The sequence below is a fragment of the Arvicola amphibius genome, chromosome 5, assembly GCF_903992535.2.
Source record: "Arvicola amphibius chromosome 5, mArvAmp1.2, whole genome shotgun sequence".
Classification (NCBI taxonomy): domain Eukaryota; kingdom Metazoa; phylum Chordata; class Mammalia; order Rodentia; family Cricetidae; genus Arvicola; species Arvicola amphibius.
In genome coordinates, this window is record NC_052051.1 from 153,338,918 (window position 1) to 153,357,542 (window position 18,625).

Genomic DNA, 18,625 nt, shown 5'->3' on the forward strand with positions numbered 1-18,625 from the left:
CAGGCGGTGGTGGCGCACGCCTTTAATCCCAGCACTCGGGAGGCAGAGGCAGGCGGATCTCTGTGAGTTCGAGGCCAGCCTGGTCTACAAGAGCTAGTTCCAGGACAGGCTCTAAAAAAGCTGCAGAGAAACCCTGTCTCGAAAAAACCAAAAGAAAAAAAAAAAGATAACTCCCAACCACATTTGGGCACCATCTCTATTTTACAAATGTGAAAATTAAGATGCGGAATTAAGCCATTTACTAAAAGTTTCGAACCTGGTCCATGGCAAAACCTAGATTCTTCCTCAGTTGACAAACCTCAACTGACACAGTCCTTAACCATAACCATACTTATCTGAACCACAAGGAGCCCATGAAATGTGTAGAGAATAAAGTTGATAAATTGTAGACAATAAAAAAAAAAAAAACAAGAGGATGTGTTCAGCTGAAGAATAAGGTGGAATTTAAAACTTGATTAAAAGGTAGCTTTTAAGATGTTAAACTTACTGTTTAAAATTAAATTTCTTCCCAACATCCCCATACACTCAAAAGTAAAAACACAAAAAGCTCTTGAAGTTGCATATGCAGTGGAGTACTCTACCTGTTCTTGTGAGGAAACATAACAGGTTTGAAAATGTGTATAAATATGAGCATCATTCTATAACAAGCTTACTGAATTGAAATACTAAATAAATTTAACACAACTTTAGTTCTATTGGTGAAGTAGTGACTAACGTATATTTGATAGCCAGAATACAATTGCTAATAAACCTAAAGGGAACAGTAGTATATATATACACATGCATATACACAATATCATTGAATTTTAATCTGGTGAAACTAACACTGAAAACTTGGCAAATTCTATCATATATACAAACTTTCATCATTCATGTATCTATCGGGTTACTGTCTCTTTCCTCCCTTCCTTCCTTCCTATCTATCTATCTATCTATCTATCTATCTATCTATCTATCTATCTATCTATCATCTTCAGAGTCACACACAAACACTTGGAGACTCATAACTGATTAGTAGTCCTGGAGGAGATTCTCTGGCAGGCCCACTGACATCAGCACGCACGGGGGCAAATCTGCTCTAGTAGAGATGAGCCATGCACTGGGGCTGATGATGTTTTCCTGTTTTGTTTGTGTTGATTTGGTTTTGAGACAGGATCTTCATTATAAAACCCACTATGCAGCCCAGGATGGTCTTAAACTTAGGATCTTCCACCTGTCTCAACTTCCTAAATAGTGGACTTAAAGACATAGGGCACTAACTACACTTGGCTTGTTTCCAATTTCTTGAAGGACTATTTTAAAAATAGTTCTGAGATGAAGAAGTAGATTATATAATACCAGTCATGTACATATATTTTTAAGGGTGTATTTCATTTCTACTGCTTAGTAGAAAATTTTCTAGCAAAAAACAACTTTCACTATTACAAACCTACAGAATAAGGCAAGGATAAGTGAGAACTGTTAGTTTTATTTAAATACATATGTTATATATATTTCAAATAAACATAAACTGAACAGTAAGAAGGAGTTTCTCCTTCAACTGTACTATTGAACACACTGCGTTCATTGTAAACAATGAATCAGCCACACAGGAAATATTAGAATTCACACTGATTTTGGTCGTGATTTAACTTATATATTGATTGCATAAGTGATAATTTTAGGAATGTGACTAGGAGTCTTTAGGTTTTCAATATGCTTCTGAAATGAAAGAAACAACCCAGATATAATAACTAATATTATCAAGAGAAATAATAGTAAAGATTAATAGAGTATTTTAAAAATAAACCATCAAGATAAAGAACACAAACTACAAAATAAACTTGAAATGAGAAACCAAGAATTAACTGTCCAATATAAGGCACATAAAACCAGGATGAGGCAGAGGATGTTTGATGAGAACATACACAAACACAGGGACTCATTACAACCACCGGCAATTGAGTCTAATTTTCATATTAAATATTAAGCTACATAAACGAGCTGTTCAAGACTACATAGACTTTCTTACTGAAAGGAAAAGCAAGTTGATGAAAGCAGGCACTCCTTAGTCTAGCCTACCTTATTTTTTGGATTGGATGTGTTCATTACACTTCGAGTCTCTTTTCCAGTATAAATGACAACACCTATTACAGTACCTGCAAAAACAGGAAAGTGGTCCTTATAGCAACACTTGAAAGCAGAGATAACACTTTCTAATGAACTGTCGTGATGGAAAATATATGACACCATTTGAGCTTATACACATTTATCCAACAGTCTATTTGATTTGGTTAGTTCAAGAAACTTAACCTTAGCTTTTAAAAAGGATGTAGACGTGAAATGATTTGTTAAACAATACAAATTTGCCTGTATATAACATTAAAAATGTATTAATGGTCTTTTCCCTGACAATGGAAGTGACATGGCTTTTCCTTACTGCCTACAGAAACAGTGAGAAGTTCAAGTTAAAATGGCATCAAAAGGCTATATTATTAATAGAAAAGCATACTGTTGGACCTCAAAACCATGATGGGCTAGGAGACCCAGCTCCTCTGCTTGAGTACATTCCTGTGTGTGTCAGACCAGGAAGTGTATTTGCTGCTGTTTCAGATGTTCATCATAAGACAACATCAGAGGACCAGGATGCTTCTAAGTGGAGCCCTGGGCAAGCATGTGCTTAGAAACACAAAATCAACTAGGCAAACAAACAAAAACCCACCAGAAATATACTTTTAAAATATTTGATTTCAGACTTAGAAGCTACTCATTTCTTTAACGGATATCTTTAAAAGTTTAATTTTCTAAGTTAATAGGGAAAGAAGATGTAGTTTTTTTTTAAACTTAAGAAAATGGTAGTCTATGCTAAAATGCTGAGAGCATACATACATAGACTGCAAAATCTAAAAACCATGGATCTCTACATCACATTTGTACCATTTATGTCCTAATTGTCTTTAAAATTTAAAACTCTTGATATTAAAAATATAGAAGTAGAAAGACATTATATACATATGCATATATTATTGAAATTAACATCCAAACAAAATTAACTCATAACCATTATATAAAAATTGTTTTGCTTCAGAGGCAGAGGAAGAAAGCTAGTAAGGTCAAGGCCAGTCTGGAATACATAGCAAGAACCTACCTCAAAAGAGCAACACTCCCAACACATATAAATAAGCCTTAGATGTAGCATTAACATATGAAACTTAGCAAACTATAAGTTAGGACCCATGAGGTAAATACAAGCTATTATTTGGCTCCATTGTTTTGGCTCCATCTGAGCACTAACAGCAACACATGGCACATGATATAACTTAAGCTTCACTTCAGCAAGCCAGGAAGGGCAGAGCCACATAGTCCTCAGCAGCAGTACACAGCACAGAAGCTTCAGAGCTTGTAGTCCTGGCTGTGTATCACAGAGAAGCCAAGCTCTAGAAAGGAGCGACTGGCCGACAAGGGGCATGGAGCTCACCCAGAAGCACAGGGTTGTCTCTGTATCATGATCCACTTACAGCCTACACAAGATTTACTGTATAGGATTTAGTGTATAAGATATTAATACTATATGAAGTAATACTATCAGAAACTTTCACATATAAAAGTTCATACCAAAGAATTGTTTCAATATTAAAAGAATAAAAATAAATGTTAAATATAAACTAATAAAGATTTTCTTCCTATTTGCCAATTTTACTTCTTCAAAATGTAAACTTGCCATTATTGTTGAATAATCACAATCACACAACAATGCAACTTAACATCAGCAGGACAAACACGTGTCAAAGAAGCCTTCAGAATGATCCAACAAGCTTCACACCCCTGTCCTAAAAACCAAGGCAGATTCTGAACAACGTAGATTCTAGGCTGGTGAAATTTACAGTACTCAAATTAAGCAAAGAAATGCAAGACTAACAAGAACATGGCATATATAACACGACTCCTGATGTTAGAGTTGTGTAATCTGTTAAGGCTAAAGGCTCTCATTGTATTTTCTCATTTGATGGTTGCTAAAAATGATTACTCAGTGTAATTCGCTTAAGTGCATTGCTGTTCTGAGCCTCATGCTTTTTAATTACTTAGAATTGCTTGAATTAGTTCAGTGCTATACGAGACACTCAGCTCTCTTGGACAATGAGTATGCATCTATAGAATGGTGTAGGCTAAGACCATTGTACATCCCATAGAAAAAAGAATGGGAAAGGAAGATGCCAATCTTGATTTGACACTGAGTCATGAGAAGACAAGACATGACAAATTTCTGCACTGCAGCAGATAAAGAGAAGACAAAATAGGACCACTGGGAATGTGTTCAGAATTCCAAGGAGGGGGGCATGTAAGTGAAAGAATTTCAATATTTTAAGCCATATTTGTAGTGAAAAATTAAGCTATCTTTCTGGCTCCAAACTGAGAAACTTTAGTAAATTTGTAAGTATGTTTGCATGTTAAACTCTACTCACAAAGAAATTCCTATCAGGTAGGTACCATGTAACAAAATCCCCTAAGGGCAATGGGATACTATGTCTAGAAGTGAACCAAAATTTTAGCTGTTTGCAGCAAGAAAATATTTTAAGACTTATGAGTACTTAGCCCTGAAATAAACTCATCCTGGTCAAAAATCTATATCTTTGACTGAAGTCACTTGAAAACCACAGTAAAGATTCATATGCTAACTGTCCCAAGCACGGCTGGTGTAAGCATGACACAATGCCTACTGACTAGAAACCCAGGCCATGGCCGGCCTCTTGGAGTGAGTCTGAAGATCACTGTGTAGTCCATCTGTAGGACTGCAAATTTCAGATCTGTTATACTTTCATTTGAGGAGATTGGTTATTAATGCTTTGGCTATACTGTGGTCTCCCTGCTATCCACATATCTAAATGTCATAAAATAGCAATTCCAAATAAATAGTTGAGTTATATTTTAAAGTAAATAACTTTTATATGAAAACTAAAGATGTTAACAGCATCAACCTTTGGGGGAAAAGATATTCTTTATATAAATATTTAACACGTATGACTACAAAATGTAATCAGGCAAATAAAATTGGCTACTCTTAATTAATTAATTTTAAATGACTGGACTTTTACGAAATTTTCAGCTGCCACCTTTTAACCAGAGGTTGACAGCATGTGAAATTTACTCATCAACCAATGCTTATAAACTGATAATCATTTCAGGTGATCTGGGGAAAATTACATATAGTTTCAACAAATGATTAGTGGCTTTAAGTTAACAGATAATGAGATGCTCACTCAGAAACCCAGACAGAAAGTGAAAGAGTTAGGGTGCATTCTATGAACATGTGAAAAACATGTTAGCCAAAGTATAGAACAAATATTGGTGAGGCTTCCAGAACCTGGGAAATAATATAAAGACAAGCCATCAGGACCATGGTAACCAGCCAGAACCTAACTACCAGTCTTGACAGATAGTCACTGATAAGGAAGCTTTACCACCAGGCCCAAGAATGGAAAATGGGTAGCACAAAGGAAATAATCACTTGTTATTCAAACACCAGGTACATACTGACTGGAGCACACAAGAGGCCTGGCCTTGAGAAGTCAACATTAGACCAAGGTCAAGGACTCAAAAAAGTACACACAAGAAAGAACTGCATCTATGTGTGGACTCCCTATGGTCAGAAACAAAGGGAGAGAGACACAAGATCTGCAACAGAAACAGTATCTAGGAGGATAAAGTTATAGGGAGACACAGGAGATTTACACCTAGGTTAAAAGCACACAGATTGTGGCCTTTAGATATTATCAGGCTCACACCATGCTCTAGACAGAATTCTAATGTTTACCTCCTCTGTTCACACAGAACACTGCAGTGGATAGGCGGTTTGCAGGAGTGTCCACCTACGTACTGGTTCTTGGGCTGCAGCCAATTGCTCCCTACTTCTCATGTCCTTAAGTGTTGGGGAATATTACTTCAACTATGTGAAAATATGTTATGTTTAGGTTATTTTAACTATGTAAAGGTGTATTACATTTGTTTATGCTGCATTTATTAAATAATGAAAGATGTGTTGTTTGCTTGCCTAAGGCACCTGATTAGTCTAATAAAAAGATGAACAGCCAATTGCTAGACAGTAGAGCAACAAGGTGGGGCTGTCAGGCAGAGAATAAGTAGGAAGAGGAATCTGGTCTTAAAAGAGAAAAAAGAGAAGAGAATAAGGAAAAAGGAGATGGGGATGTCCAGACCCAGCAGGCCAGCCACACAGGTGGACATTCAGAATGAAAGAAAGGTAAAAAGCCCCATGTCAAAATGTAGATGAGGAGAAACTGGTTAATTTAAGTTATAAGGGCAAGTGGGACAATCATAAATAAGGTAGAACATTCATAATAATAAGTCTCTGTGTCAGATTTGGGAAGCTGGTTGGTGGCCCAAAAGAGAGCCTATAATATGTGTTATTCCAATGTTGGGCTTAAATTTCTACATAGGGCCTGAGAAAGCTGAAAAAAAAGGAAAATGACTCCTTTAAGAGGCTCTGGAATACAGTGATCACTTGAGTAGCCAGCATGTTAAGTAAAAATAAAAAGATATGTAAAACACCTGTCACAGTACAGGGTACCAACTACCTAGAGCTGGCAAGGTTAGATGCAGCTCCCACTTGAAGGCAGCTCTTGGCCAGGCTCAAGGGGCTTAAAGTTCAGCTTTCAGGAGCGAGGTAGGGTGGAGCCAACCCTCAGTACAAAGCTGCTTAGCAGTAACATTTGGGTCATATTGTCAGAAAAGGCTAGAGACATGCAGTAAAGACAGGTCTAGTTGGAAAAAAACCTCTCTTAAAGATACACATAAACTTAAAAAGCAAAAGAAAATGGGTATAGACAGGACATTGAAAAAAGACAAATAATAAAGTTTTTAAAGAGAATAAAGTAATAGAAAAACAATAAGCCACATAAAGATGGGAATACACACATGGAGTCTGGATCCTCTATGGCACTGTGTTGACTTTGAATTTTTTTGAATGCTGATGAGCGAACAACAGCTGCTGGATGGTAAGAGGATTGAACTAAACCAGCCAGATACCTTAGGATGTCTGAACTTTAAAATGGAAGTTAAAAATTTACTGGATTAGGGAAGAGGTTATGCTTTTGTTTCCATAGGAAATGAAGGCTATGGGTTCCTTCAAGGTTAACAGAGGTCAGGTTTCATGGGGGAGACCTCCTAAAAATCTTGGCTACAGCATCCATAAACAAAGCAATAAAAAACTTTGAGACAGTGAGACACTTCTCTCCTGCCAGCACCAATCTACTTCATATAACAATGATTGGTATCAAAGAATCACCATATAGAGTTTGCTTTCAATTGGTCAAGCTAGCCATTTGGGAAAGAAACTGCCCTTGTCTTGACTGCTGATAGTATGCTGTCCAAACTGGACAAACAGGACACAAAGGAAAAGGACTGCCAAGCTTTACCAAAACAAGGCAGATCAGTCCTTCAAACTTCTTCTTTGGAAGAAAAGTCTGTCAAATACTCTATGTGTGTAGACCAAAGCTGGATGTTCTAATATTACAGAGCAATCATCAAGGCAGCCATATGATTCTATCATTTCTATGGTTTGGGAGTCATTTGTACCATACTTCCTGTTTACTCAGGTAATTAATATTATATACTTCTGGGGTCTTTGATAGTATTGAACACTAGATAGTTATAGTTTTCCTTATTTATGATAGAAGGCATATTAGGTACAAAATTTGGACTCACCAAAAGAGGATAAAAATGAAATATTTTCTCTAAATTTGCCAAATACAAATGGACTGAATATTGTAAATATAATTCTTAATAACTGTTCTTATTATATATAGTTTTACTATGTTAAAAGTTAAAACTCTTCTTTTTATTTAGACAAAATGGGGAAATGTTGTGGAATATTATTTTAACTATGTAAAGATGTGTTCCATTTCTTTATGTTGCAGAATAATTTACTTTAACTATGTAAAGATGTGTTATACTTATTTATGTTGCATTTGTTTAACAATGTAAAAATTTGCTGTTTGTCTGCTTAAGGCACCTGATTGGTCTAATAAAAAGTTGAATGGCCAATAGCTGAACAGTAAGGAAATAGGCATGACTGGCAGGCAGATAGAACAAGTAGGAGGAGGAATCTAGGCTAGACAGGGAGATAAGAGGACTAGGGAGAAAGAGAGACACCAGGGGCCAGCAAGGCAGGTAGCTGTCAGACAGACAGACATGGAGTAGGACAGAAAGTTAAAAAGTTAAAGGCCCTGAGGGAAAATGCAGATGAAGAGAAACAGGATAATTTAAGTTACAAGAGCTAGAGGGACAAGCATAAGGCTGAGTATTCATAATTAATAATAATCCTCCATGTCATGATTTGGGGGCTGGTTAGTGGCCCCAAAAGAAAGCATGCTACACTTAAGCATTATTAATCTGTAAACACCGTTAACCACAGTCTTTCTTGGCTGATATTTGAGTGACTTTCTACAGGACTGTGGTCTTTTTCCACTCAAATAATAATTCTTAGCAACCTATGCATGGCTAAAACAGGAATATATCAAACTGCACAAAGAAAACAGCCAACCTTTATTCTGAAAATTTGCTGCTATAACTATGCTACTTAGACAATAAAAATGAATTACCAAGAAAATAAATTAGAAGCCAAGCAAAAGAAAATACATCTTTATTTTTTTCTTTTTTTAGTACTAGTAAACTACACCAAATGCCTATAAATGTTTACAAATATTTATTCTCAGCTTCTGCATTTTCCATAATACTTCAACCACTCTTGGAAGCCCCATCTGCATGTATGCTACTTCATTGTATAAGTAGCATATATAGAGGCAGAGATCCTGGACAATCCAATCTGTGCACACACATTATCATACATTGCTTCAGAAGGCTTGTTTTTAAGTTTAGAGCAACTCCATGTAAGGACCTGACCTGAGTTTCAAAGCAGTGCTTCTCAGCCTGTGAGTTTTGACCTTTTATGGGGGTCGAACAACCCTTCCACAGGGGACACCAAAGACCATCAGAAAAGAGATATTTGCATTACATGTCAAAACAGTTTTTTGGTTGGGGGTCACTACAACATGAGGAACTGTATTAAAGGGTCACAGCATTAGAAAGGTTGAGAGCCACTGATCTAAAGGAATAATGTTCTCTGAGTCAATAGTGACAAGGATGCACAGGGCAGCATGGAGTGGTCTCTCTTTGGTCACCTGGCACCTTACTGCTTTGTGTAACTTGAGTTGTTAATCCCAAACTTTTAACACTCTATGGCAGAGAAGAAGGTCAGAAATAACTCCATTCTAAGAGTTCCTCTGGCCTTACAGATGCAGTGCAGTGGAACAATGCTTGACTGCTATGTGCTAGGCCATGAGATATACATGAGAAAAGACAGCACAGCATAAAAATGTTCCATGAAGTCTCACCAACATGAACAAGGGTAACACAGCAACAGACATGGTACGGGGAAGGTTCACAAGGCCTAAATCCTAGACAAAGAACTACAGGAAATTAAGGGGTGCTGAGAGTGGAAGAAATAAGTCAGCTTCAGGAAGGAGCACACCAATTAGGTATCCAACACCAAATGGTCAGACCAAGAATAGATATAATTATAAATAAACAGTTGTATTTATTCTTAGGAATACACATACACACACACACACGTATGTGTATATTTGCAACAACAGTTAAAAAGAGGACATGAATCTGAAAGGGAAAGGGGAATATATGCAAGGGTTTAGTGTGGGAAGGGGTAAGTGATATAATTATAATCTAATTTTGAAAAGGTGCCATCCTAAATTCAGTCAAAAGAATTCTAAACTTGTGATCACTTACAGAGAGATAATGCTCGGGTTATTTCCGGTAGTCTTAGAATTACAGCATTCCTAAGGCCCTATGTTTTTAAAGATAGGAGGAACTGTGTTAAAGTTTAACAGCAGTAGGAAGGTTGAGACCAATGCTCTAGAACATCCTCTAAGATGTTCTAGAGTCAACCCCATCAAACCCAGTACTACAAGGGGCAGTGAATAAAAAGGGCTGAGAGGTGACAGATGTGATGCCTATGTTAATGTCTGTTGCAAAAGTATTCAAGAAGCAGCTACTGCATGCCAAGGTCATTCTGAAAATGAAAGTCAAAACAGAAAAACTATGTCCAGGAACTCCTACAAGACGTCTCAGAAGCCTTAAGCTCAAGTTGCTTCTGTCTCCGAGAAGAAAGGCCACAAATCAATATTATACTGGGATTTGGTGTCAACAGTCTAATACATATTTAAAACAGAAACAAAGAACAAAATGTAAAGTATTTAATCCCTTAATGACTATCAATTTAACACCATAAAAAGTGTAATTATTGACAGAAAATTTTAAATTCTGGGCAAAGGTGCTTAGATGTCCCATAATGCAGATGTTCTCTTATAAACAGATGTTGAGCTCAGTGACAACGCGTGTACTCTAGTCTGGTGTGAATGCTGTACAGCTCTGGCCCGACACACTGGGGTAGGGGGCATTCTGCTGTATCCTTCACTCAACGAGCACAACCAATACTGGCGTCACCTCACTGAACAGGGACAGGGCTCATCATCAGTCTGCAGGAGTTGCAAAAGTCGGAGGGGGGGATGAGGCTTCCAAAGATGCTATGAGCCCCTTTCTAAGGTGACTTCAAAGACCCTGAACCTGTGGTCTCCAGAGCTGAGGACCTGGCATTTCTATTCTGAGATATCTTTGCTTCTCTATCTACAATTTTACAAATATATGTGGGTATCAAAACATCAAACCATAAAAGTAAACTTTCAAGATTCTCAAAATTAGCCTCCATGTTTGTTTGTAAAATATGAAATAGTATAATAAAAATTTCATATTTTATCCCAAAATGTGAATATCTGTAGTTCTCTAGGGCTGTGGTGTAAACAGGACCCATTTAAAGAAAGGATCACAGAACTGCCTTCCTGTTTGATACCCCTCGCCCCCTACACACACACACACACACCTGGGGCCACACACACTGGACCTCAGCCTTCTTCAGAGCACTGTGTCCTTTCAAGCACAGGCCTTCTCCCACCTGTCTTTTGACAGAAATACTCCCACAGCTGTCCTTTCATCCACCACACTGGTCACACCTGATAATCCATTTTAAACATCTCTTCTTCAGAGAAGTCTTTCTTAGACCATGTTTGTAAGAGTCTTGGCTCACATACTTTCATAAGACATGGTACTTTCTGTGGTATTTAGTATAGCTAAAATTAACTGGACTGTTTTCTTAATGCCTTTCCTACCCACCAAAGCTGTCTATTGACAGGTTCCATTACCACATCATTCCAGCACTATGGAAGAAGAACTGATATCTTATTCAAAACTGTTAAGTACCCTTTAGTGTCCCTAGGCTCCTATCTTCTCTAGTATTCTTTCCCCTGTGCTCTCGCCACCAAGCTCCATGCCTGGTACCTTACTTAAGGTCAATTAACTACTTCTGACCAGGTGGTAAAACTTTGCATTTCCAACATATCCACAGAAAATTATATGCAAAACTGTCAACTTAAGTAACCTCCTCTTTAACCACCAGTATTCCACAGTCTTCCAATGTCGCCCAAACAACAATCTGACCTTCCCTGCTTCCAAAGCCCTGGCTAGTCCTATCTCTTCTGATGTGTATGACTTCATCTAACCCTTCACTATCCTACCTTACCCAATCGGTTTCTTCTAGGTTTTGTCAACTGGACAAAAAGTGAGTAAGAACCATCAAAAGTTATTAATAGTCTCCCAGCCCTCCTGTGACAGCCCTCATCAAAGCACACTGGTAAGCATTAAGTAAAACATGTCCAACATAGAGAAATGGATAGACCACACTCATGCTTCTGGCCTTGTTCTGCCATGAGGGAATAGTAACCCAGGCCTCTCCACACACAGACTCCCAACTCATCTCCTGGTTTCTCAGCCTCCGGGCCTTAAACCCCACAGGAAAGTTCGGGAAAGCTGTTTTAGAATGCCTGGACACACTGACATCCTGTCTGTGAGATCGATGCAAATTCCCCCTTACCTGATGCAACAATGGTGCTTGCCCACAATGTGTTCTCTATACTGAGACTTTCATGAATGGGAGGGTCACTGTCTTCCTGTTCAGGGAGAAAAACAAAACAAAACTGGAAAATTAGCAATGCTATTCACATTTCAGGTATCCGCAGTGTTAGAAAAGAAGCATACCCATCTTCTATACCCAACTAACTACAAATATAAGTTTCAAGGGGAATATAAAAACCTGAAATTACAGTTTTATTGATCTATGCATAAATACTTCCGTGCTTACATTTATAATAAATAATTTTAAATTTTCATAGGTGCACTTATGGTATGCTGATTATTTGTAGAGAATAGGATAAAATATTTTTTAAAATGCATGGTACACGCAACACTCCTAATCTGAGATTCACTTTTCCTGGAAAGTTTAAAAATTAATATTAGCACAGACATAATCATGAATAAACAATTTCATAAGTATGGTAGAATTTCTTCTCCTAATTTCTGTCAAAGACAAGGGCTATTCTTTAAAAGATAAATATGTTCATGAAGAGCAAAAAATGCTTCTGTGACTATTAGTAATAACACACACAGAAAGAAGAAGTCGCCTCTCAAAGCCCCCTTTTCAAATACAATGTAAGATATTTTTCATTAAGCAGAACTTAAATACAAGCTGTTTGTTGCTAATATACATGTGAATACCAAATGTACCCAAATAGCAATACTATGATGATATGTAGCAGCACATACAGTCTAGTTTTACATTTACAAGTTTCATGCTGATGTTCACAATATGTAGTAAGACATTCAGTTTAGTTTTATATGTACATGTTTCATGCTGATGTTCAGAGATAAAATATAAAGCTGAGAATGTCACCCTGCTGTGGGTTACTCCTCTGAACGCTGTGAATACTATTAATGAATTAAAAAACTGCTTTGAACTTATAGTAGGGCGGAACTTAGCTAGGCGGGGGAAAACGAGGCTGAATGCTGGGAGAAAGCAGGTGGAGTCAGAGAGAAGCCATGGAGACGCTGCCAAAGACAGATGCACTGAAACTTTGCTGGTAGGCCATGACCTCGTAGTGATGCACAGATTAATGGAGATGGGTTAAATTAAGATGTAAGAGTAGCAAATGGAGTTTAATTGATAATTATAGTTTTCCTTAGTTATGACAGAAGATAAAATAGATATAAATATTGTAACTACAATTCTTGCTTGATAACTGTTTTATGTAATTTTTACTATATTAAAGTTAAAACCTTCCTTTTTATTTAAACAGAAAAAGGGAGGTGATGTGGCATTCCCCTCTGTATGCTGTAAATACCATTAATGATTAAAGAAACTGCTTTGGAACTATAGCCGGGCAGAACTTAGCTAGGTGAGAAAAACTAAACTGAATGCTGGGAGGAAGAAGGCATAGCTAAGAGAGAAGCCATGTAGCCCGGCTGGAGATAGATGCCAGAACCTTTCTTGGTGAGCCACAGGGTCGTGGTGATATACAAATTAATAGAAATGGGATGAATTAAGACATAAGAATTAAGCCAATAAGAAGCTAGAGCTAATGGGCCAAGCAGTGATTTAAATAATATAGTTTCTGTGTGATTATTTTGGATCTGAGCTGCAGAGCAGCCAGGAAACGAACAAGCGGCCTCAGTACAACATTACCCTATTGAACAGCTACTGTCCATACTGTGATTGTGGGAGCCTTGCTGGAGGATCACAGGAGCCCAAAAGATCAGAATCTGACAGTGACATGCTGCAGTAAATGGCCCCAATGTCTGCACAGGGCAGAAGCAGCTCACATTGTGTCGACAGTTAGAATTTCTCCCTAAAACAGCAACTTTCACAGGATCTTTATTATAACTTGATAATCTACTATCAAGACACATTCCAAAATAACAAAGAAATATGGGAGAAGACAGAGTTTTGACCTATGGGTGTGCCTTTTCCATTAATTGATCAGGCCATCTTCAAATGGTACCCTTTTCAACCATCTTGCTAGGTAATGAATATATTTGGTACAAAATTGTCTGATTAAAGATAAGGCAGAGAACCTAAACTCATATTTCTACTTCAAAAATATTACCAATAGTGCCAACATTTACAAAGTAAAAGGTTTTGCTTGTTCTATAGGTGCCTGGTATGCACTTGACAGCAAAATCAGTAATTATGAAACCTACTGCCTTCCTGCAACTGCTCAGGCTTGTGTCTTAGAACTGTTGTGATTACTGCATTCCTCTCCAGTACCCAGAGAAGATAGCACCCTAACCCTAGTTGGGCCCTGGGTTTGGGTTTTGGGAATTTGAAGGCTATCACATCAGTAAATGTTTAAAATATGGACATGCTTTAAAACTATGTGTATCTTCCTGTGTGTGGAGGGGGGCATTGATGCTTAAAAAGAACTCTCCCAAAAACACAGAACAAAGCTTAATTCATGTTTGCTCTGGTGACACTACTCATAAATACAGGAATCTAACACATGTAGGCAATTGCTCTACCACAGGCCCATAACTGTAGGCCAGCTAACACCTTTTTATGTGGAGAAGCCGTGGCTTATTTCAGCACAACATAAATGTTCAGGTATGCAGGGGCAAAACTTCAGAGCCAAAATTTAAGAATGACAGAGTTATAAGCATGCTTATACTTTAATCAATTTACTTGATAAATGTATAAAGTGTTTACTGGGGTTCTTCATGGGAACTCCCACATCATCACTAGTCTTTAAAAGACACATTAAACATTAAAGTAACCTGCTTCATATTTCCCAACACTGTCTTCCATAGACAATGCCAAGAATACACTGCTTTTTTCCCCCAATTCAGAATTGAAATCACTCTTCAAGATAAGCAGATAACTCTAAGAAAAATTAGGTTTACTTTATTTGATGTTTAGTAGAACAAAAGAATCAACTTTTAGAAAACACAGGTCATCTCGATGGACCACACTGCTTTTTATTTGACATTGTGGCTGAAATGAAATGACACCTTCTGAATCACTTAGAGAGTATGGTTGTGATAAATACTGTTGGAAAGATAGATCCAGATGCTCTTTGCTTTATTTACTAAATACAGCCAATATGGTATAGCCTTCAATGCTATATTGGTCCAATGGAATGCAGATACTTTCTGATCTGCACACTTATCATTTTATAAAATTACTACCTAACTACACATTTCTATTAGACCCTAACAATTTATATCATTGTCACCTAAGGATCATAACCTAAACAACTATAGGGTTAACGTTTGCCCTCCACACATGGAAAAGTAACATAAACTTATCCAATACATTAATAACTGAAAAATAAAGAACTCTCTACATTCTACAGGCACCATGAGCCCACAACCTTGGCAGCACACAAGGCCATGCCAACCACTAAGCTAAGCTATCCTACAGAATGCCATGAGTAGGTGAAGCATTGTGCCCCAAGAGAAGCGGACACACCAGGGAGGGGTATGGACAACCTTCCCTTTAGCATGCCCATTATTTACCCGGTGAGCACAAATGCACAAATTCCTTTAGAGCGCCTTCTAAAGGCACAGTGGTGGACTGAGGTTTAGCCATCAGAAAGCACAGGTAACAAATTTCCAAAACTGGAAGTAGGGCCTGGTCTAGATAGCAAAAATATACAGCCAGGAAGGGTTACAACAAGAATCTGTCTCAATAAAACCAAATTAACAACAGAACAAAAACCTCTTTCCCAGGTTTCCTTAATAAAAAGTGTTAGAGATTATTCACACACTTTTACCATTTGGCTTAGTATTTTCCCTTTATGTCAAATTCTCAGAGACAGACAGGAATTAAAGCAGGTAACAGACTTTACAACTATCTGAAGTGGAAATAAATCCTATACAATTTAATTTTAGAAATGTAAATTGCTTTCTCATTTCTATAACATGTTATCTTTCCATGGTTTTCCTTCATTTCTGTCATGTGAGTGACAGTCTGTAAGTATTAAGTATATCAAATACATATCATAAAAATCATTCTAAAGTTCTTTACCAATCTCATGCATAAATAATAAAGATTGGGATGACAAAAAAGGAATTTCAAAACCACTTTCATGTTTGGTTTCTTCTTCCTTAGGATTATGTAGTTTGAAAAAAATGCACTTTGAGGGAACAATATCAAATATTCTAATTCTAGGCTGGTCCCTCAGCAGTGGCCTCTGTAACAGGCAGGGAGCTATCCATGGAATTGGCATATATATCATTTATATTTGTACACAAGTTATTAAGAAGTCTCTAAATTTAGGTTCCAAATGCCTGAAATTATCATGGTAGTCTAATTTTTATTTATTTCTAAATCTATACTGCAGTTATAAATAAATATATAGGACTTCATCTATAAAATATATACCAGGGCCTGAATTGTACCCTATTGAATACATTTAGTATAAGAGGTCCTTTTTGACATGACCAGGTACCTTGTACTATAACTGCCAAGAAAGTCTGAGGACCCTTGCTGGGTTTTCCTCAAGCAGCTCCTAGCACAGAAGAGACATACAAGCCACTGAGTGACAGGAGCAAGAGCTGTTCAAATGTTCCTCTGCCTTGGAGTTTTTCTTTGTTTCTTTTTGGAGGATTTCTATTAAATCAAAAGTTTTGCTTCCCCCATCTTCCCATTTATTCTTTTATATGCAGTACATAGGTACTTTCTGTTCATAACAAAGTGTTGTTTTCTTGAACCAGATACACAGAGAGGATTCTATTCTCATGATGGGAACTGGGATCCGCTCTCAGTTTACACAAGGTATCTCCTTAACTCATCATCTATGAGCCACAATCACTGTGTGGTATTGGTGTGGGCTGACTCTCCTGTGTGCTCCAGTGTTGTCTCCCTTCCTCACTATGCTTCCCAGATACACAAACCTTTAAGGAGGTCACTTTTGCCTCACAAGTTTCTCAAACAGTCATCCATGATATTTTCCAAAAGTCCCTTGGGGATTGGAGGGCTACCCTAACCAAATCCATACAGAAGACATGTGATCCTACCTACTCTTCAGAGAGCAAAATCTATCTAACATCAGTGTCCAAGGGTGACCTTTTACTTCCCCCAACACTGAAACTAGCCTGCTATTTTGGATTTTACCCCATTTTCGGAGAGAAAATTGAGAAATTATCAAACCTAAGTTTATCCATGAATAAAAAGGAGTGGACTTGATCTACTCTCACTTTTGGCAGGTGTTGTCGGAGGTCTGTCAGAACATAAGAGTTGGGTGGCCATAGCCATCCTGAGGTGCCAGGAAGTCTAAAGCAGCCTCTCTTCAACTCACCAACTCTGCCACATTCCCCTAAGCTGAAGGTTCTTGTGCAGCTTCCTCCAGCAGGACTGATGGGGGAGCTGACCAATCCCTTGTCTGAGGGGTGTGACCCCTCTGGGGCTCTAAATACTTTTAAAAGATTTTGTTTGTTTGTTTTTACTCTATTTCCTGCGCTCCTCGCTGGAACCTTGGCTTTTGTAAGTTCCCTTTTCTTTCCTTTATTAAAGCTGAATATTATATATTGAAGCTAGTCTGGTTAATCATAATTGCCGATCGACCACGCCCCTTCACATAACTGATTAGGTTTCCAGTCTAACATCCCCACTCAACAACAGCGCACGTGCCCTCCAGGCTCTGGACAGCCTGCTCTGACTCTTTAACCTTGAGGTCTGCAAAGATCTGTCTAGCAAATATTGCCAACATTTAAAAAGTAAAGAAAAAGCAGAATGTCAATAACATTTAAGATTTTTAGCCAGACTGTGGTGGCACACACGCCTTTAATCCCAGCCCTCAAGAGGCAGAGACATTGGATGTCTATGAGTTCAAAACCAGTCTGCTCTACAGAAGGAGTTCCAGGACAGACTCCAAAGCTACAGAGAAATCCTATCTCGGAAAAAAATATTCATAATAAAGGTTGAATTAATTTTTATATTGACAGACACATGTTTATATGTTAAAATTTTTGCACAGAAATACCACAGAGCATCATGTGTACATGCTTCCATGTGCATTCTGGCTTGTAGTTATACAGCACACATGTAAATAAGCAGCTACAAAATGGTCTCCATCTCCCCCGTGGACTCTGAGTGCCTCGCAGATGTCCTGAACTAGCATCCCCACAACTTGTATATTAACTGTCAATCAGTTAGCATCTGCAAATAGTTTTGCAAGTGATAATGATCACGAGCTAAATCGTGTATGATGAGTAACATGTCCATGTTCCAATATAAAAAGTCTTATACTAAAGACCCTTATTAAGAAATATGTTAATCATTATAAGCTGTTAAAGCAAGTATTCAGTTGTTCTATTTCCAACAGTCATGAGAGAAATGGGGCTTCAAGCTTTAGCAAGTCTCCATAATAACAAGCATCACAGAAGTAAAGGACTGTATAAATGCATGTACGTTCATGTAAACACATATTTTTCCTCCAGGGAAATAAGAAGCTAGAAGTGCTGGGCACATTGGTCATCAACTATTATCTGAAGTCAAGACTGAATTAGCTACACTGTACTATTTTTCTGACTCTGATCCTGTGGGAACCGGATCTTATAGGCTGGACATGTACTAAAAACAAGGAAGCCTGCACCGAATGTACTTCAGAAGGAGATGGCGCAAAGGACACCCCTCTAAGAACTTACACATTTCACAGCTTCTGTTTCATGCTTAGAG

The 18,625-nt window shown here is 37.8% G+C and overlaps 1 protein-coding gene across 4 annotated transcripts in view; it reads right to left on the reverse strand.

The window, feature by feature from the left end:
* Atp9b (ATPase phospholipid transporting 9B (putative)) overlaps positions 1–18,625 on the reverse strand; it is a 187,610-nt gene that overhangs the window by 109,160 nt on the left and 59,825 nt on the right. For all 4 annotated transcript variants that reach the window (XM_038330411.2, XM_038330414.1, XM_038330413.1 and 1 more), the window contains exons 9-10: positions 11,993–12,068; positions 2,062–2,138 (exon numbers count right to left, since the gene is read on the reverse strand). In XM_038330411.2, coding sequence (XP_038186339.1) covers positions 2,062–2,138; positions 11,993–12,068 — 153 coding nt within the window. The remainder of the gene's footprint in view (positions 1–2,061; positions 2,139–11,992; positions 12,069–18,625) is intronic.